The sequence below is a fragment of the Trichophyton rubrum genome (assembly GCF_000151425.1).
Source record: "Trichophyton rubrum CBS 118892 genomic scaffold supercont2.1, whole genome shotgun sequence".
NCBI classification, from domain to species: domain Eukaryota; kingdom Fungi; phylum Ascomycota; class Eurotiomycetes; order Onygenales; family Arthrodermataceae; genus Trichophyton; species Trichophyton rubrum.
Window position 1 is genome coordinate 3,536,043 of NW_003456428.1, and position 25,531 is coordinate 3,561,573.

Here is a 25,531-nt window from a genome sequence, read left to right on the forward strand (position 1 = left end):
GTTCTTCTTTTCTATGCTGTGCTTCACTGCATTGTACTACCAATGACGTAGCTAGCAGTTATTGGCTTTTTATGACTTCATCAGACCAAAAACAGGAATATGCAGGAAATAAAAACAATAAAAGCGTAGAGATATATATTCAACTGAGAAGAAGGAAAAAGAAGAGGCCAAAATAACACCAAGGATTTATGTTTGTAGGTGAATTGGACGTAATTGGTGGATATATGCTTGCGTTGGTAGTTATAGCTATCGAAGATGTTGCTCTCATCGCATGTAGGTTTTGGTCCATACAAAGCACATGAAACAGATACAATCATAATCCCCCACAACTGATTACGGGACCACTGCTAATTTTGACGATCATACCTATAGGTTGATCCTGATGCTATCATCAAACAATTTCGAGAAGATCTCGACAAAGAACAGGAGCGGGAGGCTTCTAACATCTTTACCTCAAGTGCGGTCTCGTCCGTAACGCCGTATTCAACGAGATATTCCAGCAAAGAGGAGATACCTAAATTCAAGATCCCTAAGCTGGGTGCTCGCGCAGATGCGGTGCACCATATGCTGAGCAATGAACTCGATCTAGATGGTATTCCGAATCTGAACATGGCAAGGTACATGCGACCCGGTGCTACCGTTGATCCCCTCAAGAAAGTAGCTGCTAATGATTGTTTGGCATATAGTTTCGTTGGTACTTACATGGACCGAGAAGCAAATCAGCTTGTTGTTGAGAATATCAGTAAGAACCTAGCGGATGCAGATGAGTATCCTGCGTTAATGGCTATACACGCAAGATGTATATCCATAATATCCAATCTATGGAACCCACAACCAGGAGAAGAAGCCACCGGATCTGCGACAACTGGGTCCTCTGAAGCCATCATGTTGGGTGGGCTGGCCATGAAAAAGAACTGGCAGCGGAAACGTAAGGATGAAGGAAAAGACACCTCTAATCCAAATATTATCATGGGATCGAACGCTCAGGTAGCTCTCCTGAAGTTCGCCAGGTACTTTGACGTTGAAGCTCGAGTTCTGGATGTATCCGAGAAGAGCCAATTTCGTCTCAACCCAGAGTTGATCAAGAAAAATGTGGATGAGAATACCATTGGGATATTTGTAATCCTTGGAAGCACCTATACTGGCCACTACGAACCTGTCGAAGAGATCTCTAATATCCTGGATGGCATACAGTCCGAAACCGGTATAGATATCCCTATTCATGTTGATGCTGCCAGCGGTGGATTTGTTGCACCATTCACTGACGCAGGGGCTGGAGGGCCAAAATGGTATGTGTGACCTATGTCTTTGTCTTGCTGAACAGTGCCGTTTTCCTGGCTGTGCTAATGTGAAGTTTCAAGGAACTTCGAACTTCCTCGAGTGAAGTCAATCAATACATCCGGACATAAGTACGGCCTCGTGTATGCGGGACTGGGTTGGATAATCTGGCGAGACCGCTCCTATCTGCCAAAAGAGCTCATCTTCGAGCTTGATTACCTCGGGAGCAGAGAGGAGACTTATACGTTGAACTTCTCCAGGCCTGGAGCACAGGTAATTGGCCAGTACTATAATCTGATCCGCCTTGGGTTCAATGGGTATCGAGAAATCATGGAAAACTGTTTGGCAAATGCAAGACTGCTGAGCAAAACTTTGGAACGGACTGGATGGTTTGTCTGTTTGAGCGATATCCACCGGAAAAAAGGGGAATTCTACCACCAGCATCTGAACAAAATTACGCCCTATAAGGAGGACGAAACATCTGCTGACTATAACGCTGGTTTGCCAGTGGTAACATTCCGATTCTCAGATGCATTCAAGGAGAATTATCCCCACGTGAAGCAAGAGAGTATAAGCCTCCTGCTGAGGTCGAAGCAGTATATAATTCCCAGTAAGTCATATCACTTCCCCTAAACTAAATCGGCGGTGTATTGTGCATAGCAATGTGTTTACACTGACTCTTGGGGTCTACAGACTACCCCTTACCTCCCAAAGAGCAGAATACGGAGATTCTGCGGGTGGTTGTCCGGGAGAGCATGGCCGCAGACCTTATAGACAAGCTTGTGGCAGATATTGCTGCAGTCACCGAGAGGCTGATGAAATCCGACCCTGTCGACCTGTCTGCACTCCAGACAGGCCCAACCAACCTTGAACGGCGCCGTGTAAGAAACAGAGAGCATCCTCACAAGGTCTCAAAGCGGCCAAGCGGAAAGAAAGAAAAGGCTGCTGGCCATCCGATGAGAAGTGGAATCCACCGCTCTGTTTGTTAGGGCGTAGATAGTGCAGAGGGAAGATAGTTGATGAAGGAATGAACAGATACGATTGAGAATTCTTGTGGAGGAATGAGAGTCTTGTGGCAGAAGTATAGGGAATGCCTTGCTGAATGAAAGGAAGTCGTTCTTGTATGAAAGTTGTTGAGTGCAAATTCAATCAACCACAGTGCCCGTAGCTATAGCTTAATGGGAAAGGCAGTTGGTTATAAAGTTCGATTAATCTAACCATTGGTTGTCTCGAATCTTATGTATCATTTACTCCATACTCCGTACAGTCCCAAGCAGAAGAGATGAGGATGTGACCGTGAGATGGTGGCCTTCTTTTCTATGCACATCCCGGACTATCAAAAGCTTCGATTCTCAGGGGCTGCAGCGCCAGCCACTCATCGTGCGCACCGTCGACAAACATGAAACGACACGAGTCACTCCACACCACCAACAGATTTATTTCCTGGGGTGAAAAAGGGGAATACACGAATAGAATCATGATCCCTCATATTCATTCTTTGCTTCGACAGCATGTGGCCGCTAGGTCCGTTACCCACGTTCCCACTAAAAGCGTGACGGCGCACCATGCCAGGCTTCGACCTACCAGGATACCAAATGAAGAGCGCCACCAGTGAACAGAGATTGGCCACCGATATCCAGGGGCAACTCACTCAATACCCATTACATGTTATAATATCCAGTGTGAAGTGAAGACAAGCATTGCCGGAAGCTTAGCATTGGGCCTCTGCAGCCAACGGGAGGCCTCAAAGGTCACTCTCAGGCCCGGAATAGGCCAGCTATCAAAGACTTAAGATGGAGTCACTGACGCAGGGGACGCACCCTAGCGTGATGATCGAGTTAATGAATGTTCGCAGAGGGAGGGAAGCGCCGTCACAAGCGGCCAGCTGGTGAAAGAACTCGTTGTTGGTGGGTATATATACCGGTCGAGTTATCCTGGATCTGAAAATGTATCTTCCTCCTCTTCTTTCCATCAACAGCTACAAGCATCATCAGCGACGGATTCTGCTGCATACAGACTTGAACAAAGACAAACGACTTATAGAGCACTTTCAACATGCGTTTCATTACCACTACGATATACCTTCTCCTTGTATCTTACACCTCTGCCAACCCAGTTCCCAAGGACGACTGCAATGATGTCCCAGCAGCTCCAAGCACTCTCCCTGCACCACCTCCACCGGCCCCATCTCAGGCTACTTTCCACCCAGTTGGGACACCTGGCCCATCATCAACCATATCCAAAGATAAAATGATCGAAGTTTTGAAGGAGATTGCTCCAGCTTCGGCTAAGGAACCCTGCGTCTCCGCCGCAAAGGCAGAAGGGCAGTGCCGAAGCGCCTCCCAAGCTGCAGAGCCAATCATTCGCTCCTTCGAGAAATACAAGATCACCTCCAAGCCCGAGATGGCTGCCATCTTGAGCCTTATGGCACTGGAGTCAGGAGAGTTTAAATATCAGAAGAACGTATTCCCCGGTAGACCCGGTCAAGGCAGTAAGTTGGATACTCCATGCTCTCTCTACCTATAGACAGGCATAACAAAAAACTAACCTATGAACGTTAGCTCGGAACATGCAAATGCCCAACTTCAACGCCCTTTATGCCAAGTCGATACCTGAGGTAGCCGCCAAGATTGGCCCTAAGACAAACAATGTTGAGGCGGTTTTGGATATGCTGCTCTCCAAGGATGATTATGACTTTGGATCAGCGGCGTGGTTCTTGACTACCCAGTGTACTCCCGCTGTTAGGACTGCGTTGCAGTCTGGTTCTGAGGAGGGATGGTCCAAGTACTTGACTGAGTGCATTGGAACCACTGCCGCCGATGAGCGGAAGAAATACTGGACAAAGGCGATGGAGAGCGTTAAATCTTTGTAGAACCAAAGATTGGTACAGCAAGTTGATCCGACTTGTCCTCCATCCACGATTTACGACTATCATGATTTTCAAAGAATGCGAGAAATGAATTAAATTGAGTAAATCCCATTTTATATCTGTCTCGGCCATGTAAACTCCATGTCATGCCTCTAGCAGACGCTTTTTATCACTTCCAGAAAGGAACGTGAGACGTCGGGGATGGGCGAGAAAGGAAAGACATTAAACAAGAACTAGGCAGTAACAATACCACAGTGTAAAAGAGAAAGGCAAAAATCACCCATAAAAAGCCGAACGCATAGAACTCCAGAACTTCCCACCATGCATCAATCATTGAGCGGCAACAACCAATAGATATCAACTGAAAATCAAGCGAAAAAGAAAAAGCCACACTGCGTCAGGGGAAACAGGGCAATGGATAAAGAAAACAGAAAAGGGACAGATCAAAAGATTCTGTACACGATTAAATCAAACATGAAGCTCAAGATTTGCGTCTTTGAAAGAGGAATACGATGAACTTCGCCAATAGAGCGGCATTGGACGTCATCAAAAGCCGGGCTTAGCCTGGATCCGTTTGTTTGATTTGCAAGGAGCTCAGATGTTCTTCGCCTTGGCGATATTACCAGCACTCCCGATTCTTCCACTTGACTTGCGGACTCCACGAGATTCAGTCCGGCTGTCGGCTGTTCGTCTTGGGTTGGACCGCTGCTTGCTCACTCCTAGAACTCCGCTTCCACTCTTTGTGTTGGATGGAGTCTTGGGTTTTGGTGAACCGGAGTCACCAACCCAGTTCTCCACGTCTTCATGGATGTCTATCTCGGGGGTCAGGGTAGCAGAATGGCTAAGGGATCGCTGAGAGGTGGAAACAGGGGTCCGTGGGGAAGTAACACGGTTGACAAGAGCTTGAATCTCCTCATCGCTGTCGGCCCGGTTATTCGAATGGGTTCTAGACAGGCCTCGTCTCGGGGATGCAGCTACACCCCCTAGACTGGTAGATGGCGTACGGGCATATGGGTGGTGCCTTGAGTCTTTGCGATGTGACTTTCTTGGTTGTCCTGGAGTTGGAGCAGGAAGATTCTCATCTGCGTAGCCGTTGACACTCTCATTGGTATCAATTTCACCAAGAGCAGCTCTCTTGGCTTGGTTTCCATGTGGTGGTGTTGCTGTCTGGCTGCCATTGAGTCTTTGTTTAGAGGATACACGCCCTGGGGTGGTGGGGGTAGGCAGGGAGAGTTTCTCCTTAAGCTGGTCTTCGAACCACCATTCACGGAAACTTCCTTGGTTCAGATGGAGCCAATGCTGTTGCGGCCCAACAACCATACCCGGGCGCATGAAGCGCATAAATGCGATGATTTCATTCGCAGTAAATCCATATCGATAGATGAGATACGCCCCTATTAAGCAGCCAGTTCGTCCAAGACCAGCCTTGCAGTGAATTGCAATTCCCTTCTCTTTGATGGTGATCATCTCGTGTGCCATCTTGATAAACCGCTTTACCAATGGGAGGGGTGGGCAGGTTCCGTCTTCGAATATCATGTCGATGTGGTTGATTCCAAGTGCAGTAAAGTACGATGGACTGTACAGTTCGGAGTTGAGGCGTACAACCAGGCCAACATTTCTGGTTGAGAAATGGGTAAGCACATTCTTAAAGGGAACTGGCAGCTCGCTGTCCTGTATCTGCTCGATAGTGGAAGGCAAAGCAGCGAATTCAGGAGTGTTCTGAGGAACAACTGCGGTGGGAGAATGTTGCGGCGACGCAAATGCAAGGAAGCTTGGAGTGATCCAGTTGAAATCACCCATATCAACTCGCTCGTACTTTTCGTATCTACATTTCTGTTAGTCCTAAACCTGCACCGTTGGCTAGTAAACGTGGAGACCAAAAGATGAACTTACTCTTCTAGACTGAAATCCTTTAGCCCGCAAAGGCCTTCCTCTTTGGCCTTCCAGACGCCGTATACGACGTCCTGGATAGTAAGGACAAAGTCCGCCTGGCTGTACCCGGCATCTCTGAATGGCATGTATGGTGGGTCTGCCTGGGCAATCGGGGCCAGTGCTAGGTGAGGAGGCCAGGATTGAATCAGCACCATATAGCAAGCTACGACACATGCAACATTTGCCCTGCTTCGAGGGTCTGGTTTGGTCCACAGAACCACTGGACGATCGGTATTTTCTGGGTCTCCCAGGATCTCATGAAAGTGTACCGCGAATCTGTACAGGTGACCGATATGGAGGGGGCCAAAGTCTGCATGGAAAGAATTGTACAGGAGCAAACCATCGATATTGAAATAAACGGGGGCCTTGGCCTGGTGCTTTCTGGAGGGAGTACTCGCGCCAGCTCGCTTCTTGCTGGGAGACTTTGGAGGCGCTGCGAGAAACGGAAAGGGAGTATTCTCGGAGGGTGGGCTATGATAAGAAGCCAGGTAAAGGCGATCTAAAAGAGAATGAGCTGAATGGCCGCATCCCAAGGGCAGTATATGAATCGGGACATATATATACCTTGAATATACTCGATCGGAGCACCGTACAGCCCAGAGGTCCCTGATGGCGGCATATTGAGCTAGATCGATCTGTCCTGTACTCAATTGGGATCGAGTCTGTACACAGAGTATGTGGCAGAAGGTATGGCAAGCTCTTCCTCCGGCAGCAGCGACGACAGCAAAGGCTTGGGTCCACGAGATCGTAATATACTGAAGAGAGGCCGTTGCAAGATCAAAGCTGCATTATCGAGGTTACAGATAGACAGTAAGGATGGCGACGGAAGAATAACCTGGTGATAGCGTCGAGAGAAAGGAAAAGGAGAGTAGAGAGTGTGAATAGAGAGGATAATAAATCCGCCACGAGGCAAGGTTGTTGTTTATGTTGTTATGACCTTAATATTATTTATTATGATATTGATGTTATTGATGTTGTTGTTTTTTTTTATTTTTCTTCCTTTTTTCCTTTTTTTCCCAAAAGAGACAGCGAAAGCGCATGGACCACCGCTGCTTGTTATGTTGTCACGTGTCCCATTAAGGTTAGACTCCTCGGTCGACCCGGCAACCGCGTGAGACCGGCGCCGCTGATTGGACATATGGCTCTGAGTGGGCCAAGCTGCTGTTTCAGGCTAGCGCGCAGCGGGCGCTAAGACCAAAACAAACACGGAAGCGCCAGGGCAACAAGCTCTTCCATGGCGACGGCGAGGCGACGGTGAGATAAGCGTACAAGGACGAGAGAGAGGACGAGACGAGCACGAGACGTGGACGAGATGATGCTGTGTGCCTGGTTTGTGCCTCCGGGAATAAAAGGGGACGACCGTTGGGCACGAGGGTACCTACAGACAGGCACCGGCTGCTTGTTTATCCATGCCGTTTCCGTCCAATCCAGTTAGGTTAGGTAGGTGAGATGCCCGAACCATGGACAGCATCCTCGCCCTTCCATGAAAATACCAAGTTGAGCTACAGGCGGACCCCTTCCTCAGTTCGACGGGAATGCAGGGTTACCAGGCAACATAGGAAAACATAGGAAGAATATATCATTGGTGTGATCTGTTTCTGGTGCGGCATCCTTGAAACCGACTCCACAAAGCAAGCCTTAGTGGCGAAAGACACCTCTGGATGCAAGGAACCATAATCAAGAACCTGACGCTTTGAAGTGATACCACCAATCTATCGCTTTTATTACGGTGCGGGAAACAAACAGCAGCAAATGTGCGCTGTTGGGGGCTATCTAGCTATTAATACTGGCATAAGACTCGGCCGTTGCCTTAACGATACCGTGTCCGCCCCGCCGTGTGCGAAAATATCAAGCTGGCCCCAATAATTCCTCTTCCAAACGCATATCAACGTATCCTGGTGTGCCCCTACGGTAGTCATATTAACCATGGCACAAGCTACTGAGCAAGATTTTCCTTACTCTCTGTATGTTGGCCGATGACTGAGACTCAGGTGTTCCTTACTCGCGCTCATATTCTGCTCCGCACATCTTGTTACTCACCTAAGTGCTAACTGTGATGATTATATGCAGCACTATATCCGTACCCCTTCCCACACACCGACTTGCCTCCTCTGCCCTTCGCGCGCTACAGGTAGACCTTGAGCTATCACCGCTGGTCAAGCGCACATTCCGTCTCACAAATCCCGAGTCATCCAGCATCATCACACAACAAACTGAAATACAAGTAAACCGGACAGCAGGAGAGCGTAAAACTGGGCAGACTGCTACTGATGACAATCTAGATGCCAGTGATGAGAGCTTAACGGTTTTGGAGACTGAATACAGAGCAACTACCAACCGAATGCTACGAGTGGCAGTGAACGCCTTTATGGACTCGCTAGGCGTCGTCGTTAGCGTGATGGAAGAGTTGGACGTCGATGTCCTAGGCAATGAATTGGGGAAGCCGTAGAACAAATAGCTATGAGAAGACTGCTCTTTTAATTACCTTGATAGACTCCCACAATTTACCCAAGCACAGTGGCCATTTTGGTGAATTTTCCAATACCACAGCGTAGTCATAAACGTGCATCATAATACCGTAACCTTCAACGAAAATTTCCTGTAGATAGTACAGATAACTTGCTACCTATCCTCTATGCACAGTGCTACCTCTGGCGTCGTCTGTATCTCCGCTGCTCTCCTGCGTCCACCAAATCTGAGGCCCCTTCCCAAAGCGGAACGGAGACAGTGCTATGTATTTCCTGAAGAATATATTACATAATCTGCTGTCATTCGTGGTCAGCCAATGGGAGCCACGTATGGAAACCTCGCTTAGCGCTGGCCCCACCCGCCCAGGTATAAATATCTCCAGCCGCCCGCCTTCTTTTAAAATTTTTTTCTCTTTTCTTCTCCAGCTCTCTTTGCCATTATGGCTTAGATCAAGTGTAGTATCTGTTCTTTTCAGTTTAATCTCTGAAAGTATTCTAAGGAATACGAAAGTGATTATTCTTATTTTTGTACCGCGCGATTAGACCTCTGTGCTTGCGCATGTCTTTTCGCACCGTGTCATCGGTCTTACACTACCACCGATCGACGCGAACCTACCTCTTTTTTCATTGATATCTTCGGCTTGCTGAAGTATTAAAGAAGAGAGATTCGAGCTTTTGTCGGCTTTAGTGGCCATGCTTTGCTTTGACGCCTCAGTGCTGGGCAAAGTTGAGCTCAGGGCTAAACGGTCAAGTAGCAACTGTTTTGAACCAAGCAACCTAACATCTCACAACATAACCATCACTCAACCACCTTCGACATCCAATACAAACTGCCCAACATGATTAACTCGTCTATCTTCGAGAGTTTACAGTCAAAAATCGATGAAGAGTCCAAGATCCGTGATGTATGCTTCTAGAGTATTTCTCTTTCTCAGCCCGAACTAACCAAACGACCAGGAAATTCAAGATATTGTCCAGGAGCTTTCTAAGCGAGGTGACCTCTTCGTTCACTCTGTGTCTACGTTCCCAAGGCTAATGGGGTATCACTGGAACAGGCAGAGCTGTTCAGGCGCTTCTCTCACGAGCTCACTCTACGCCTCCATCTCAGAGTAGGCTCACTTTTCTGTCATGCTAATAGAAGCGTCTGCACATGCTGATACCACCTCGAAGTAAACCCTATCCTTGATAATGCCACAAAAGAAATCTCAGCACAGCGAGAGGACATCGCCAAGCTGGTGACTGTTGCCTCAAAGCACCCCTTCTACAAATATAACCACCTCTGGAGTAAAGAGTTGCAGAACCTGGTATTGACACCTGGCTCCTTTCAAGGTGCATTATACCCCTGCTGACACGCCAGAACAGGTCTTCTCGATTGAGTTCTGCAGCTGGCTCGGTGGTATGAAGGGAGTTGTCAGCGACAACACGACCTTCATGACCATTGAAGACGTGGGGAAGTTCCTTGCCGGTTTGTAGCCGTACTCTCCCATGATCCGAGGCAGTGTCTAACTCTAATAATAGTTCCGGTCAACCTGAAGGACCAGGATGCCTTCCACCTTACGATCGAAGAGTATTTGCATGCTCTTATCTCTCTTGTTGAGGAACTGGTATGCCGTTTTAATCCCTCAAAATTTAATTGTAGTTACTAACTAGAAACGCAGTCTCGACTCGCTGTCAATTCAGTTACCCTTGGCGATTATACTCGGCCTCTACAAATCCATACCTTTATCTCTGACCTTCACGCAGGGTTCCAGCTCCTTAACCTCAAGAATGATTCTCTGAGAAAGAGAAGCGACGGGATCAAATATAACGTGCGCACAACCCAAGCTAAAACATAAGCTTATCAACTACCAATTTACTGATGGATCCATGGATATAGGTCAAAAAGGTTGAGGACGTAGTGTATGATCTGTCTCTCCGAAACTTGATTCCCAAGAAGGGGGCCCACGAGTAACTGTAACAACCGGCGCTATTCCTGTGGTCTCTATTCTCTCATAGTTTTATGTCCATGGCGCTCAGATCTGCAGGAGCAAGCAACGAATTATTCAGACAGCCTAATAACTTTTCCAAGCATCCGGAAGTTCTCATGCTTGCCCATCTCATTCTTACCTCCAAGTAGAAATATACTTTTATATCTACACGTGACTAAACTAGCCCTAACCCTATTTCACCCACGCCAAGAGTTCATCCTCACGTCTTAATTTCGTGAAAAATCGACGAGCGAAAACGAAGTTGAACCACCACGCCGATACAACAACTCCGCAGGATATTTACCTCTTTGCGGTCTATCCCAGTCACACATATCCACCTCCGTCACAATGGCTCCCACAACTGTACGTCTACCTGTTGAGAATTGCTTTGCTGTTCCCCCTTGAAGTCGATTTCGGAATTCGTCCCTCCCCGCAGGGCGAATAAAAAAGATCTTCAAGAAGACGACAATATGCCACTATGGGAGCAGTAGGCTAACTCATCCTCACCCGCCTTGGGTGGTTTATTATAAATTAATAGGCCCGTTCTACCAAAGGCAGGCAGCAGAAGGTCACCAAGAAGGTACATTTTCTGCCCTTTTCTTGAACTTTGCCTTGTTAGGGCAGAATCAAGTCCGTTGAAGATCGCATTCTAATGGTAGTTTATACAGTACATCATCAATGCTTCTCAACCTGCCAATGACAAGATCTTCGATGTCTCTGCCTTCGAGAAGTTCCTGCACGACAGGATCAAGGTTGAGGGCCGTGTAGGCAACCTTGGCGAGTCTGTTCAGATATCCCAGGTTGGCGACGGCAAGATTGAGGTCATCACTCACATTCCTTTCTCCGGCCGATACCTCAAGTACTTGTGCGTTGTTCCCTGAAAAATACCTGTATTATTCCATACATCAATACTGACTGGCGTTCTTCTCAATTTAGGACGAAGAAGTTCCTCAAGAAGCAGCAACTCCGTGACTGGCTTCGCGTTGTCTCCGCTTCCAAGGGTGTTTACGAGCTCCGATTCTACAACATTGTCCAGGACGAGGTTGAGGAGGATGACGAGTAAATAGAATGACGGAATGACCTTTTTTTTTTTCATCAAAAGTTTAGGCCGTTGCGTTCTATAGGTGGATGGGCCATTCGAGCTTTGATGAAGGATTTGAGGAGAGGGAAGATGTTACCTGTGACTGGATGGAGAAATTCGATTCTACCAATCTATGATGACTAGTGCCCTGCTTATGAGCTTTATGATACTGAAGCTTGCGTGCTGCGCATCTCTTCTCTATAATTCAATATAATCGGCTCTTTGGCCTCGACGCTCTCCTTTTTGCTCATTTTCTAAACAACCAACTAATTGTAGCAATAGGACTTGGAGGTATAGATATTATGTTTATGGTTTTCGATTTTAAGACCGGAGAATAATCTAGGATGTGATGTGCAATAGGGGTTGGTGTACAGCCGATAAAGTAAAAAGGTTCATGCACCACTAGGTGCCATCCATAACCTTCCTCTTCACACCGAAGCCAGTATCTGAAACCCAGGATCCTTGGGGGACTCCATTACCTGCCGGACTCACTAACTCCCCATCACGAATAGTCCAACCTGAGCGTTTCAGAGCTTTCCACTTCTCTCCCACTTTGTACCTCACTAGGTCTCCGGTAGCTTTAGTGTCTTCTATGGAATCATGGCCTTTAGTACCTCCACCAGCTTGTATATCTCGCCCAAGGTGCTTCTTTGTGAGAGCTCGAAGACCATTTCGCATTGGCAGACCTGCTGGGTGTGGATATAACAGCACAGTGTCAACGATAGTAGGATGGATAATGCGACAAACATTAAGGTCATTGTCCAACGCATGGCCAATGAGAGGTGTTTCTGGTTGTAGGTGTTGGAAAAGCAGCTCCCTTGCAGTTGCAGGAGAGTCAACAATTTCAAGATTATTAGTTGACTTGGAATCATGCTTTTTCATTGTGGCAGGGAATGCTTGGTCGGTCTTATAAGGTGTAGCTTTAGCAAATTGTTCGGATCGAATGCCGGAATAGCGAGTATTAAGGTCTAATATCTCTCCTATTGGCCTTACCAAAACATCAACCAGCAATTTACCTTCCGGCCAGGTTATCGCAGTTAGGCGAATCATCTCAAGTCCTAACGTGGTATACCCCATTTCACAATCAACGCAGACTGGTGGTAGGATTTTCTTGCCCGGTTGCCGCGGTGTTCGTTCAAACTGCATTGTAGCTGCTAACCGCTTCATATCAGTGACCTTGAACACGTGGGAATCTACTTTTGTGCATCCTGTAGATTTTCCAACAGGTTCTTTACAGCAAGGATAGTAAAACTCTTTCTGTCCCACTATGTGCTCTGTTTTTTGCTTTGGCGGCCGAATAGGCCTTGCATAGTGATAGACACATGGGCCTGATGACGTTAAGGCACCATCAGATCTCCTGCCTGGGAAGACTTGGAACCTCCCATTACATCGGTCACATTTCTCCCACCCCTGTGACGCCTCTATTCCGCGCTTTGCAGCAGAAACTTCATCCATTGATGGAGGAGTCATGACATATTCAAGCTCTTTCAAATCTCCGGTAGAAGCATAGAGCGTTGAGAGGACTAATTTCTCCTCTTCAGCTGTCAATCCAGTTGATACAGGTTTCGGTGGCGAGCCTTCTAGCTTTATCGTTTTTGGTGAGCCTTCTGTTCGAAGGAAAGCTGTCACAGTCTCTTGCCATTCCTGCTGTTTCATCTTCGTCAGTTTCACTATACGTAGCTTAACGACATTCGAATAGACAGCAGGCGACTCTTTCGCAATTTTTTCTTCTTCATCCAAGGCCATCGAAACCAACTCATCAGCGGAGAGAATCATACACTTTTTGGACGGGTCCACGGATTTCTTCAACTCCTCGTTAAGGCGTACCATTGCGCTGTGCAATTTGACTAGGATTGACGTGCGAATTACATGCGTTGCCGGAGGTTTAGACAAGTGTCTTGGATTGAGACTCTCTTTCTTTATTTGCCTCCTTTCCATGACAGATGAGGTATCTGACGTCCTTTTATCATGGTTCTCTGCCAAAGGTTCTGCAACATTTGCACGGGTGGCAGTGCGGTTGACTAGGGGAGGAGACACTCGTCTCCCTAATGAGTTAAGGTTGCCTTTACTCCTAGGGGGAGAGGATTTAGGCCGTTCCGCAACTGTTGTAGTAGTATGTTCAACCACAGCAGCGTCGATTTTCTGGCCGGAAGATTCACCCATGGTCCCTCCATTGTCATATAAACGCTGCCTCTTCCTAATGGGTTCTTCTATATTTTCAGGCCGCGGATTCGCTCTCTCTTTGGAATCAGCGGTTGATGGAAGGGTGGCTGCATTCTTCACCTCTCGATGTGAGAATATGCAATTTATGACGGTGCATTGGTCATTTTGGGGGCAAGGGACTGCGCTGAACAAACCCAGTGAGCTAAACATGGTATCGTCTCCTCACAACTCAAATTAACGGAGGCGTAGCTTTAGACTTAAGTCCCATGGAGGGTCTGATATGCTCAAAGCATAGGAGTACGGCTATCGATGTCTAGTGAGGCTGAAGAAAGCGAGAAGTGCCACTGTTTTGCGGAGCAACTTTACATGGCAAGGGTAGGAAAAGGGTATCAATGACTGGGCCCGTGTCCCATATTCAAGGCTGCGGTGAGAGAACTATATATTAAGCTCGCCCTATGCGGCAAGTTGAGGCATCGGGTAAATACCCGGCACTTTCTTTGCGGTGGAACCGTGTGATCACTTTAGACGCATATACAGCGGCCAACTGAGGATAAATAAGATAGAAGAATACGTGTATGAAAGGTTATCAAATACAGACGATAGTAGAATATGTGTTGGGAGTACGTTGGTGACCGAAGTTGACGTCTTGAAAAGTGGATTGACGTCTTGTCTGAAATGCAAACAATGCAAACAATGCAAACAATACAAACAAACTTACGTTAATTCCTTCCTTATCTCCGTAGGCTCCAGCGATTCCAACAGCACAACAAGATATAAAGGGGACAAAGGGTGGATGTTACAAGCCATCATTCTCCATCCAGTTATACACAAGCAATTCTTGATCTGTTAGCTATGGAAGAAGGCGGTCAGAATTCAAATGATTCGAAGGGGGAACACCTTTGCGTCCTAATTCATGGGTGAGTGATCGTGGGAGCGTGATACAACAATATCAAGGAACGAAGGCTAACTTCAGGCATCAGGCTATGGGGTAATCCATCACACCTTAACTATATCGTATCCTCTTTGCGGGAAAAGTACGGCGAATCATCACTGCAGATACTATGCCCCAAAAGCAATGCGGGAAATCTCACATACGACGGTATCGAGTTAGGTGGAGAGCGGGTAGCCCACGAAGTGGAGGAAGCAATCAAGGGCTCCGCTGAGCAGGGGTGCAAGATTCGCAAATTGAGTGTGGTAGGATATTCATTGGGTGGACTGATAGCTCGATATGCTATCGGTTTACTCTATGCAAAAGGATACTTTGAGGATATTGAACCTATCAACTTTACCACATTTGCCTCACCACACGTCGGTGTGAGAAGCCCTGCAAGGACAAGTCATTTCTGGAATGTGCTGGGTGCTCGCTGTGTATCGACTTCAGGCCGACAGTTATTCATGATCGATTCGTTCCGTGACACTGGAAAACCGCTTCTCAGTATCCTTGCTACCCCGGGAAGCATATTTATGCTTGCGCTTGAGAAATTTAGACACCGAACCCTATATGCAAACGCCATCAATGATTTGAGCGCAGTTTATTACACAACCGCAATATCCAGGATAGATCCCTTTACACAAGTGGATGATCTCTCTATAAGCTATGTTGACGGTTACGCGCCGATAGTCATTGACCCCGATCAATCAATACTCATCAAGCCAAAATCTCAATCATTCCTTGGCCAGTTAACTTACTCTGCCTACTCGATGATATCGGTATTCTCATTTCGACTGGCTGTATTCACCGTCATTGGATTTGTTTCGGTAATATTCCTAATAAATGCAGCCTATCAAACAATTCGGAGCGAGAAACGCATCCGCCTGCATGAACAAGGTAAATCCGGTGTAATTTACAATACTTATAGGGTTCCACTAATCACGAATGGGTTCCGGAATGCCGTTGAGGACATGTACGAAACTGCAAACGCAGCACAGAAGCCAGAGTATATATCAGGGTTGACTACGGCTACCAACGAGAGGCCTCATGATATGAATGGTGAAACCCCAACGCCTGCGCAGCCTCTACCTGCTGTAGCAACAGCATATACTGCAACAAAACCACTTCAAAGCACCGATAACAACACTGTCCACAAGTCTGGAGAAGCTACGTTTCCTACTCTTGCTTTGACTGCTGCTCAATTCCAAATTATCGATAATCTCAATGCTGTTGGGTTCCGCAAATACCCGGTACATATCCATCAGGTTCGGCACAGCCATGCAGCCATCATTGTTAGGTCACCTAGAGAATCATTTAAGGAAGGGAAGATCGTTGTGAGACACTGGTTGGAGAAAGAATTCCGCATCTGATGCCTGTATGCGTATGGCTTCTCTTTTACTCGGTGTCAGTGAGAATCCACGTACAACTGACTCCACTCTGAATGGCAAAGCCACTGCTACTCAAACCTTTACTCTCATTTCTCGATATCCCACCCAGTGCGGTTGTTCCCGTCGAGTACCGTACTGGCCACAAAACGGGAGAAATAATATGGAGACTCAGGTCCTGTACAAGGGTTCTCTGCAACTCCCTGACCACCACCATCACCAGCCACTGCACCCCGGACCTAACACGAAATAATCTGTACACCTTCCCCCATATACCCTTGCAGTTGTGCACGGATTTCCAACACGATTAGGAAAGCGGTCTGATTTATACCCGACACTTGCAGATGGGAGGCTTCTGCGCTGCTTTCCCGTATATGCAACACATAGATCGGTCGGAACATTATAACGATGGCCAACCAACAGTGTCCTAAGCCCACTTCACATTTAACCTCACGACTTACAGTGTTTTGCATTTTGCTGATTTAAAATTTGCCGTTACAGTTGTTACGTTGTTGCGGAGAACCTTGTATGATAATAAACATTAGAGATAGATGTTGTAGATATATGGATAGAGTACAGGCGATCTCAGTGAGCATTTACTCCATGGAACGCAGCTCTTACGCCAGCGCCATCTTACCCAGCGTACTCGCACAGTGGCTGGGCTACCCCTGGCCGAGGAAGCGGCGTCGTGAGAAACTAAGGGGGCCAAGCCCGCATTAGTCAGACACTCCTGGCCCCCCTGGTCCACTTAAGCCTGTGGTCCAACCAATCAGGCCGTGTATTTGCCGTCCTTGGCGGGCTGTAAGTTCATTGACGTCATAGGGGAGCCGCATGGTTCAAAACGCATTCATCCACTGTGTAACATCCGCATCGAATACTTTTTCCGCGCTCGGGTGGTAGCGAAGACAGGTCGGGTATACCTACTCAGCGGAGCGACAAGCGAGGATGGCAAATAATTTAAGAATACGGAGTGCAGGGAAAATCGGCGTTGTTGCAATACAGGGGCGTGTCCAATCAGTCTTCCGTTATTCAAGGGATTTCAAAATGCGAGAATAACTAGTTAGTTAATGCTTGCAGAGCAGCTACTATCAAAAACATCGCTTTCCTCTCCAGGGAAACTTCTAGTTCGTGTCTGATTACTTCATAACCTCTACTCGGTCATAGTTCCTATATACGGAATACATTCCCTAAAATCCCCTTAATAAATCTCAATTGTTCTTGGGTCACTCCCACCATGTTTTCAATATCGGGAATTGCCCTCGTTTTCACTGTTAGGCGATCCTTGTAGGTGCAGCGCCTTCGTGCATACAATGTCCAACTGTATATATCAACATCTCCACCAGTTTGTGGATCAAGGCCCATCGAGATTACTTCTACTCATACGACGATGAGACAATACATTGACAAGTACTACCAGGCGGTGAATATGTACCAGAAGATAAGCGGTAGACCGGAGTGGTTTTACCAGAGTCAAGTTATCCTCGATTGACCTTGGGAATATCAATATAGCAGGAGTACTTTCCTATCCTCTGGTGTGACAACGGTATAGGAAATAATATGCGAGGAGACGTCATTATGACCGCGGTCCACTTGCAAATATATTATCGAAACTCGTGGAGGCAGACCCCAGATATCCTGGGAATTTGGAGAGGACTTCTTATTGTTTACTCTTCTTACACGTATTGATGGACATTCTTCAAGACTTCACGGGTTTTAGAAAGTTGGGCAGATTGCGGCAATATACATGTACAGAGTACGAGCTTTTGATTTTGTGACAGACTACTTGCCTCCCGTGTCTGTACAGTAGCAGCTCATCGTTGCAGATTTGACGGCCAAACAACAATAACAATAAAACCCTGACATCGAAACAGACCTCTCGGTCTACTCCCGTCACTCCCCTTGTCCTCCAAGCCAAAAGGGCCTACCCGGTGGAGATTGCCCCAGGAACGCCCTTACTCATTGGCCAGTCGGCTGGAGGGATGTCTTGCGAAGACGCTGTCACGTCCGACGTGCCCCAACCACCAGCCATGTGGATCCTCATCTTTGCCGTTACTCTGTGTTTCCTGACTCTTCGCTGGAGGATATAAAAAATGAGAGAAAAAGCCTACATTCGATTAAGGTTGCCAGTGTGTCACCCCGGTGTGGGCCGAGAGAAGGATCGGAGAGATCGGAGGCGGGTTTTCCCAATCTCAACACCCGATGCATGATGATATCAATTCCCTGCGGCAACTGGAAAAAAGATGTGGATCGCCAGAGCAATCAGGCTGAAAGGGAAAAATAAGCGGAAAATCTGTTAGTGAGTAAGAGTTCCATGGTTCCTATTTCTGGTGAATTATGGCAAGGGAAAAGATTTGGTAACTTTTCGAACTGCTAGCCCGTCATTTGTTCAGCGTCTGAGCTGGGTGGGCCCATGGCTATCTAGGTTCTTAGTCAAGAGGCCGGGTTGATGGCGTTGCATCATTTCTTTGCCGTTGTGCTGGTAGAACATCCCCTATATTATTTGTTACCCTTAGTATGCCTGGCGTGAAATGAACAGTAATATATAATTAGCTCGCCCGCTCCTTCCAATAAGGCTTTCTTCCCTGCTCACCATCTTTTTTTTCTTTCACGGTAGAGACATTGTTCTTGAGGCGGAAAAGAAACCCGTCGATTTCAAGAAAGAAACAATCCGCTCCCACTATCCTAAAGGGCGTCTCTGCTCTAATTGTCGTTTGCAGGCAAATTCGTTCTTGATATTAGATCCCTGTTACTCTTACCATCGGTATATTTAGCTATATCTCAAGTGAGTGCGCGGAAAGAAAATATACTCTTTCCTCGTCGAGAACTCCCAACAAACCACAACCATGGCAACTACGGAATCATATCACTCTGGGACACCAAGAGTCCGCCGTCTATCTAATGTGTCCTCAACCAGGGAGGATCTGGTCAATGGACCAAACGTGGTTGTGCCACCAAAACACTTGATGGCTAGCACGGCTGCCTATGAAACCGCAAAATCCATCGGCGTCGCCAAATACCATCTAGAAGAGGAGAACTCATCTGCCGAAGTCACACCCAGAGCCGTATCCCCAGTTAGCGGAGTCCCGGTCATAGCAACTGATAGGTATGCCTTCGCCTTCGATATTGATGGCGTCCTTATCCGTGGTGGAAAGGCAATTCCCGCAGCCGTGGAAGCCTTGAAAGTGCTGAACGGAGAAAACAAGTATGGAGTCAAAGTGTATGTATGCTCATTTCCCTGGAATCAGAGTACTCTCCTTTCGCTGACAACTCACCGACATTAGGCCATACATCTTTGTCACAAATGGTGGAGGCAAGACCGAGGAAGAGCGATGCCTTGATCTCAGCAGGCAACTCGAATATGACGTTTCACCTGGCCAGTTCATCTGTGGACACACTCCCATGCGAGAGATGGCAGAGAAGTATAAAACAGTTCTCGTTGTTGGCGGTGAAGGCGAAAAGTGTCGCATTGTAGCAGAGGGTTATGGTTTCCGTGATGTCGTGACGCCTGGGGACATCATCAAGACAAACAAGGATACCACTCCGTTCCGAAAATTGACCGAGGAAGAGTACAAGAACTCCCGTGTTCGCGACTTTGACAATCTGGTCATCGAAGCAATTTTTGTGTTCGCAGACAGCAGGGATTGGGCTGGTGATCAGCAGATCATCCTTGACTTGTGCATGTCCAAGGGTGGCAAGATAGGGACACGCTCGGAGACCTTCGAGGAGGGCCCACCAGTATACTTCTCCCACAATGATATCGTCTGGTCAACATCTCATGAGCATACCCGTATCGGTATGGGAGCTCTCCGAGCGTCTGTCGAAGCTCTATTCAAGGCCGTCACCAGAAAGGAGTTGAAGACCATTGCGTTCGGCAAGCCTCAACTTGGCACATTCCAGTTTGCCACAAGACTTCTGCAGCAATGGCGAAAGGAGACCCATGGCATCAACTCCCCACCACAGACAGTGTATTTCGTTGGGGACACCCCTGAATCGGATATCCGTGGTACAAACGAGTACAACGAGTCCGATGTGAGCGAGACTCTCTGGTACTCGATTCTGGTTGAGACAGGAGTCTTTGAGAAGGGGACAACCCCACGCTATGCACCAAAGAAAATAGTTCCCAACGTGCTCGACGCTGTTAACTTCGGTATGAAGAGGGAGTTCGAAAAAGCTCTTGAGGAGACCGAACCCAAAAGGCCAGAGGCTGAGTAGGAGTGTCATCAAGATACCTAGCTCCCAACAATCAAGGAGGGGCTCGAGGACCTTGAAATAATGGCCTCCTGTGATACTAGCTTCTTTTCATTTGTTCATTGACTTGTTTCTTTTGTTGGAATTTTTATTTCTGAGATGATATTGACGACCCCTTTTCCTTTTCGGCTCACTCCTTTTCTGCTGATTATGCCGAAGGCGTGGGACGCCTTCTCATCTGCATCTTCAGGCATTGCATTATTTCATCCCATGTCATGTTAGGAGTTTGGCTGCCGATATTTTGTTCTAAAGAATCCACTCCCATCGCCCCTGGTTAGGGTCACGAAAACCTGGTTCATATCACTTATCCGCGCGGTATTTATAGAGGTTCTGTGGAGAAAGGAGGGAAATGACAGCTATTTTGAGGACATTTGTACATGATTTGAATGGTTTATTATGTGTGGAATGACGATAAATGATTGTAGATGGCGTTTTTCACTTAGAACTTGGAGGGTGGTTGGAGTTTAGCTGAAATACGAAGAAAAAACGTTGTCACATGACTCGCTCTTTGCTCCTTCTAGCAGAGAAAGCACTTACCGGTTCGTAAGAACTCATCAACATCAGAGATGGTGACTTCCTCACACCCGACCTACAGCTAGGCAGGATCTATACAGCTTGCTCGGCTATTTCGGGTTGTTTCTATGTCTCGTCCCAGCTAGCTAGCGGGGCTTTGCTATTCTACATGGGTTAAACAGCCCTGTGTTGGCAGCTCCTTTGATGTTTCATCTAGCAGGAGGGCTATGTGAATAATACATTTATCAAGTCACAAAAGAGAGCTTCGTATAGAAGCTGTATGTCCTCCTCATTCCATGTGTATTGTGATTCAAATGCACTAACATATTGGTATATTCATAGGGGTGATACTATAACTACCAAATGTTACGGTCCTATCTATTTATCATCTGCCCGCTTATGGGCTGGGGTGTACCTCAACTCGCTGATATATTGAGGAATAGATGCTTTTTACACCACAGCTGCCAGAAAATTCTTAAAAATCCTGGATTAGACGACCGCCGAGCACTATAATGAGAAGGTTGCGGAAACATTAGTATACCCAGCTAATGGATACTATTCCAAGGAAGCAAATAATCTTTTGCAAGTAGTTGCAATTGCATGAGTATCTTCTCTAGAAAAGGGAAAAGCAAGACTACCACCCATTAACAAATGACTTAGTTCTGGCCTTTCACCCGTGTAAAGCTAGGGCTCAATTCAGATGTCGAGATACCATTCGGAGGCGGAGATACCCTCAATTCAAGGAGAATATTTAATCAGATATCCCCTGATTATATATTCTGACCATGATGATTTAATCTATGTTAAACATATCTATGTAATAGGGCCTTTTCCACTATCATAGGACAGCCTGTGATGTCGATCACTTTATCTGTTAAGTTGAATGCTCTGTATCCTTATTGCTATGCTTCTATTTCTTTTATGCTTCAGCGTCTGATATGTCCTTTAGTTATGCGTCGTTGTCTGCGTAACATGATGCGATCATTAAGGGCAAGGCTTTGTTTTGTTTATTTATATTCTGCTTCTCCTTCTCTTTCCCCCCCTTCTTTCTCCCCTTGGCTATCCTTGACTTTTGACTCGATATCCGTTCACACTACCGGTACATCATCTTACCACCTTCTTTCAGCTGCTAGGACGTTAAATCAGACTTTGCAAACATGCCTGCAACGTGGAATGATGCCGCAAGGGCTAAGGTATGACTCTTCAAGGACGAACACAGCGTTATCAACGTGCTTGTTAACGGGGAAGTCGCAGTTATTAATAGCCGTCTTGAAAACAAGCGTTGGAAAGCTCGATTATAAAGCTATCTCCGAGTTCATGGGCCCTGGTAAGTCGCGTCTCGTTCTTACTATTCAATTGAAAGGGTGGCTAAAGCAAAGTGCCAGATTACAATGTCAAGTCCATCCAATACCAGATTTGGGCGATCAAAACCAAGACTCTCGGAGACAAGGCGTCTGTCTCTAACCCATCTACGCCGTCTAAGGGCGGAAAAAAGGATGCCAAAACTCCAACGAAGTCTCCTGCGTCTGCAAAGCGTGAAAGAGCTAAGGTTGATGATGCCGAATCTGACTCTGTCCCTGACTCCGCGACCCCAAAGAAGAATGGCCGCTCCAAGAAAGTGAAAACGGAGATCAAGCAGGAGGTTAAGCAGGAAATTAAGTCTGAGGACGTCTGAATCGTCTCTTGTCTTGTCGTTTAACCAGGCAGCCAGCTAACTATTTGGTCTGGGATGAGTTTTGTCTACGTGAGAAGTGGTAACTCGGGCCTGTATGTACTTTCTCGTACTTTCTTTTGATCAACTTCCGGCCGCCGAGCTCTAGTGAGAATCCAGTACGAGTCTATCTGAAGTATTACTCCTGTCCGCAAGCGTCCTGCTGTTGCTCTCGCTGTCTTCGTAGCTGGCTCACTTTAAGGTCTGGCCATGTGTATTACATAAGCGTCTCTGAAAGCGGCACCAGTGCCATCCGCATCAGGCAATAATACCTCGGCAGTTGCTCGACTTCCCTCAAGCCAAGCAACGAGAGCGCTGGCTGGCCGTGACAGAAAAATGAGTTAGTCGCGATGACGATGACGCTGCGTCGGCCAGCGCAGGTTGCCTTGCACTTCTTCCATTTTCGTCCGTCGAGTACAAAGCTGCCATATAAAGCCGGCGTCTCGTCGCTTCAGCCAGGACCAGTGCCTCATAGCCACCGTTATCACCAGTTCCATCTTCGAAGAGCTACGAGAAGGACGCTGTCATCCTCCCCACCGCATACTCTGGTCTTCTCCGCAAAGATGTCGTCAGCTACGTCCTTTTACAACTTCGAGCCAGTTGATAGTAAGCATTAGCACTACAATACTAACACCAACACCAACACCAGCGCCAAAATGCCCTTTATTCCTCCTTTTGCGTCCTCCCCGCTAGTTATGCGCCATTTAACTTACTAACCATGTAATGACTTGCAGAGAAAGGAGAGCCGTTCCCCCTCGCCTCGCTGAAAGGCAAAGTAGTCCTTGTTGTCAACACCGCGTCAAAATGCGGCTTTACACCACAATTCGCCGGCCTTGAAGAGCTCTACAAGTCAATCACAGCCTCTCACCCAGATAAATTCACCATCCTGGGCTTCCCGTGCAACCAGTTCGGCAGCCAGGACCCCGGGAGCAACGATGAGATCCAGTCCTTCTGCCAGGTCAACTACGGCGTCACTTTCCCTGTTCTGGGCAAGATAGACGTCAACGGCGATAACACTGCGCCGGTGTTCAACTGGCTGAAGAAGGAGATGCCTGGTCTCATGGGCCTGAAGAGGGTCAAGTGGAACTTTGAGAAGTTCCTGGTCGATGCGGAAGGGAAGGTCGTCGGCCGATGGGCGAGTACCACAAAGCCGGAGTCGCTCAAGGCTACCATCCTGGAGGAGATCGAGAAGGCTGGAAAGAAGTCTCAACTGTAGTGTCGTCCCTTTTCACAGCATGTTTAATTAATGACTCCCCTCTCTTATCTCTCTATTATAAATGTCGTCCCGGGGTTGCTGTCTTCATTATACTCAAGACTGTTTCGGTTCAGCTCGTAGCCTTTTTATCTCTTATGTGATACGAATATAAATAATTGCTGTTCTCGTCTTTTTTACCCTCTATCTCAGAAGGCGTGAATTGTTACCAGGAGCTCCGTAGGCCATCAGCAAAAAGACCGCCCCCACCAGGGACAGCAACTAGTTACTTTACTCTGCACAATAATGAAGCTTGTCAGCAAGAGACATCATCCCCGCGCCTTATGCAGTCAGTTTGAGTTCTTTTTTTGCTTTTCTCAGGGTAGTCAGCCCTCAGGCCGCTCGCTACCCGGCTCTAACAAACACACCCAGGGCGGACGGAGAAGTGGCATGAGCAGCAGCGTAACTCGAAGCGCGTCCAAGCAAACGGCGCGATGAAAAATGATAAAATAGCCTTTCCAACAGGCAGGAACATGAGGGACTAAAAATAGTCTCTTCTTGGCAACGGCAAAGGCGGCTGAGTCGATCACAGGCATGACAGCTAAGTTACAGTTAGCTGTCAAAAACAACGCCACCACCACACGGATCCATCATACTCCATGTGATTTGACTATATAGAAAAGAATCTTACGCAACGTGACTTTTAGATTTAGTTATCCTTGTAGCATTCTTTTTCCTTTTAGCTGAATGCTCACTCCTATGTACATGTATGGTTTGTATGTAACATGATTAACCACTTCACAGTAGTAAGTAGTAAAAAGATAGGGGCAAAAAAGAAATGTGCAGATCGCACAAGGCGGAGCGGGAGTAGCCTGATGGCAGGCCCGGCCAGGCAACGGATAAACGAAGCGAAAACAAGGACAAGGGAAACAACCTCTTCATGCCTTAGGTAGCGGGTATGTAGCAAGGCTCTGCCGTCAGTGCCGTGTCATTAGTTAAACATGTAGATTCGAAGCAAGCAAATAAGCAAAAAGAACGTAAAAAAACAGGCAACAACTGGGTTCTAGTGCAGCATAAACTGAAAGGGGTAACCGAATCAGGCTAAGCCAAAAAAGAGAAAAGAAGAGCCGAAAGAAAAAAAAAAAATAAATAAAAAATAAAAAATTAAAAAGGAGCAAAGGAAGAAGGAGAACTGGTATAGTTCTACAAAGAACGAAGAGAAAAAAAGCTGAGAATGAGAAGTGTAGAATCAAAAAAATGAAAAGTCAAAGTGCGCCACCCATGCGTAACTGGTGAGAAAAAGGAGAAGTAGTGGTAGTTAGAAAGAAGAGGTAAAAAAGTCACAAGGGTTAAAAGGAGCTAAACTTGAGTAACAATGTCGGTAGAAAGGGAGGGATATTATTCGATGCTGAGGTACATATCCCCGCCGCGCTTTGATGGTGTCACTTTGTTGTACCCCTTTGAAGAAGACGCGGTGGGTGCAACGGTATTATCGTGCATGCGATGGGGAAGAGTATTCGAACGAGAGAGTACGTTGCTACTCGAGCGAGACAGCGACGAGGACGAGCGGATAGAATTGTTGTCGTCATCTTCATGAATTTGATCATGTTCAATCTCGATTGGCCGTTGTACTTTCGCAGGAAGCGTGATTTCATTACCCATTTTACCCGCTACCTTTTCCCCGCGGCGTTTGACGAGAAGGCTGCTTGGCTTCTTGCTTGATGCCGTTGAGGTTTGATGCCGGAGGTTGTTTGGGTTGTGTTCTATGCTGCTTCGTGGTGTAGAGCAACATG

The 25,531-nt window shown here is 47.1% G+C and overlaps 12 protein-coding genes across 13 annotated transcripts; 10 read left to right on the forward strand and 2 right to left on the reverse strand.

The window, feature by feature from the left end:
- Positions 1 to 255: 255 nt before the first annotated feature.
- TERG_01339 (glutamate decarboxylase) lies at positions 256 to 3,507 on the forward strand (the record flags this gene model as incomplete). Its single annotated transcript, XM_003239308.2, has 5 exons — positions 256 to 273; positions 373 to 617; positions 687 to 1,289; positions 1,362 to 1,888; positions 1,972 to 3,507. The coding sequence occupies 5 exons, from the start codon at positions 256 to 258 to the stop codon at positions 2,265 to 2,267; spliced, it is 1,689 nt and encodes a 562-aa protein (XP_003239356.1). The 3' UTR covers positions 2,268 to 3,507.
- A 340-nt stretch (positions 3,508 to 3,847) lies between these two features.
- TERG_01340 (uncharacterized protein) lies at positions 3,848 to 4,150 on the forward strand (the record flags this gene model as incomplete). The annotated part of the gene is made up of 1 exon (XM_003239309.2): positions 3,848 to 4,150. The coding sequence occupies one exon, from the start codon at positions 3,848 to 3,850 to the stop codon at positions 4,148 to 4,150; it is 303 nt and encodes a 100-aa protein (XP_003239357.2).
- A 591-nt stretch (positions 4,151 to 4,741) lies between these two features.
- TERG_01341 (uncharacterized protein) lies at positions 4,742 to 6,698 on the reverse strand (the record flags this gene model as incomplete). The annotated part of the gene is made up of 3 exons (XM_003239310.1): positions 4,742 to 5,972; positions 6,041 to 6,578; positions 6,644 to 6,698. The coding sequence occupies 3 exons, from the start codon at positions 6,696 to 6,698 to the stop codon at positions 4,742 to 4,744; spliced, it is 1,824 nt and encodes a 607-aa protein (XP_003239358.1).
- Positions 6,699 to 7,546: 848 nt separating this feature from the next.
- On the forward strand, positions 7,547 to 8,871 carry TERG_01342 (uncharacterized protein). 2 transcript variants are annotated; one of them, XM_047747749.1, is made up of 2 exons: positions 7,547 to 8,043; positions 8,150 to 8,871. In XM_047747749.1, exons 1-2 carry the CDS (start codon positions 8,006 to 8,008, stop codon positions 8,526 to 8,528), a joined length of 417 nt encoding a protein of 138 aa, XP_047603713.1. In that variant the 5' UTR covers positions 7,547 to 8,005; the 3' UTR covers positions 8,529 to 8,871. The 2 variants fall into 2 exon arrangements, with proteins under 2 accessions (XP_047603713.1, XP_047605387.1); XM_047749269.1 differs by having other exon boundaries at positions 7,547 to 8,871.
- Positions 8,872 to 9,386: 515 nt separating this feature from the next.
- Positions 9,387 to 10,498, forward strand: TERG_01343 (uncharacterized protein; the record flags this gene model as incomplete). Its single annotated transcript, XM_003239312.1, has 8 exons — positions 9,387 to 9,452; positions 9,505 to 9,541; positions 9,603 to 9,656; positions 9,718 to 9,851; positions 9,910 to 10,012; positions 10,066 to 10,151; positions 10,206 to 10,355; positions 10,424 to 10,498. The coding sequence occupies 8 exons, from the start codon at positions 9,387 to 9,389 to the stop codon at positions 10,496 to 10,498; spliced, it is 705 nt and encodes a 234-aa protein (XP_003239360.1).
- A 364-nt stretch (positions 10,499 to 10,862) lies between these two features.
- Positions 10,863 to 11,577, forward strand: TERG_01344 (60S ribosomal protein L22; the record flags this gene model as incomplete). The annotated part of the gene is made up of 4 exons (XM_003239313.1): positions 10,863 to 10,877; positions 11,053 to 11,094; positions 11,183 to 11,379; positions 11,451 to 11,577. The coding sequence occupies 4 exons, from the start codon at positions 10,863 to 10,865 to the stop codon at positions 11,575 to 11,577; spliced, it is 381 nt and encodes a 126-aa protein (XP_003239361.1).
- A 610-nt stretch (positions 11,578 to 12,187) lies between these two features.
- TERG_11704 (uncharacterized protein) lies at positions 12,188 to 12,508 on the forward strand (the record flags this gene model as incomplete). The annotated part of the gene is made up of 1 exon (XM_047750775.1): positions 12,188 to 12,508. The coding sequence occupies one exon, from the start codon at positions 12,188 to 12,190 to the stop codon at positions 12,506 to 12,508; it is 321 nt and encodes a 106-aa protein (XP_047605388.1).
- A 2,645-nt stretch (positions 12,509 to 15,153) lies between these two features.
- Positions 15,154 to 16,059, forward strand: TERG_01346 (uncharacterized protein; the record flags this gene model as incomplete). Its single annotated transcript, XM_003239315.2, has 1 exon — positions 15,154 to 16,059. One exon carries the CDS (start codon positions 15,154 to 15,156, stop codon positions 16,057 to 16,059), a length of 906 nt encoding a protein of 301 aa, XP_003239363.2.
- Positions 16,060 to 18,917: 2,858 nt separating this feature from the next.
- TERG_01347 (TIGR01456 family HAD hydrolase) lies at positions 18,918 to 20,286 on the forward strand (the record flags this gene model as incomplete). Its single annotated transcript, XM_003239317.1, has 2 exons — positions 18,918 to 19,291; positions 19,356 to 20,286. 2 exons carry the CDS (start codon positions 18,918 to 18,920, stop codon positions 20,284 to 20,286), a joined length of 1,305 nt encoding a protein of 434 aa, XP_003239365.1.
- Positions 20,287 to 21,992: 1,706 nt separating this feature from the next.
- On the forward strand, positions 21,993 to 22,510 carry TERG_01348 (uncharacterized protein; the record flags this gene model as incomplete). Its single annotated transcript, XM_003239318.1, has 3 exons — positions 21,993 to 22,028; positions 22,090 to 22,162; positions 22,221 to 22,510. The coding sequence occupies 3 exons, from the start codon at positions 21,993 to 21,995 to the stop codon at positions 22,508 to 22,510; spliced, it is 399 nt and encodes a 132-aa protein (XP_003239366.1).
- A 599-nt stretch (positions 22,511 to 23,109) lies between these two features.
- Positions 23,110 to 23,762, forward strand: TERG_01349 (uncharacterized protein; the record flags this gene model as incomplete). Its single annotated transcript, XM_003239319.1, has 2 exons — positions 23,110 to 23,152; positions 23,281 to 23,762. The coding sequence occupies 2 exons, from the start codon at positions 23,110 to 23,112 to the stop codon at positions 23,760 to 23,762; spliced, it is 525 nt and encodes a 174-aa protein (XP_003239367.1).
- Positions 23,763 to 24,924: 1,162 nt separating this feature from the next.
- On the reverse strand, positions 24,925 to 25,409 carry TERG_11705 (uncharacterized protein). The gene has a single exon (XM_047750776.1). It carries the CDS (start codon positions 25,398 to 25,400, stop codon positions 25,137 to 25,139), a length of 264 nt encoding a protein of 87 aa, XP_047605389.1. The 5' UTR covers positions 25,401 to 25,409; the 3' UTR covers positions 24,925 to 25,136.
- Between the last annotated feature and the right edge of the window lie 122 nt (positions 25,410 to 25,531).

Bases quoted from the DNA above. Each gene is read 5' to 3' on its own strand.
- TERG_11705 (XM_047750776.1), bottom strand. From the start codon at position 25,400: ATGGGTAATGAAATCACGCTTCCTGCGAAAGTACAACGGCCAATCGAG.
- TERG_01342 (XM_047747749.1), top strand. From the start codon at position 8,006: ATGGCACAAGCTACTGAGCAAGATTTTCCTTACTCTCT. The intron at 8,044-8,149 runs GTATGTTGGCCG...GATTATATGCAG, and splicing joins CAAGATTTTCCTTACTCTCT to CACTATATCCGTACCCCTTC.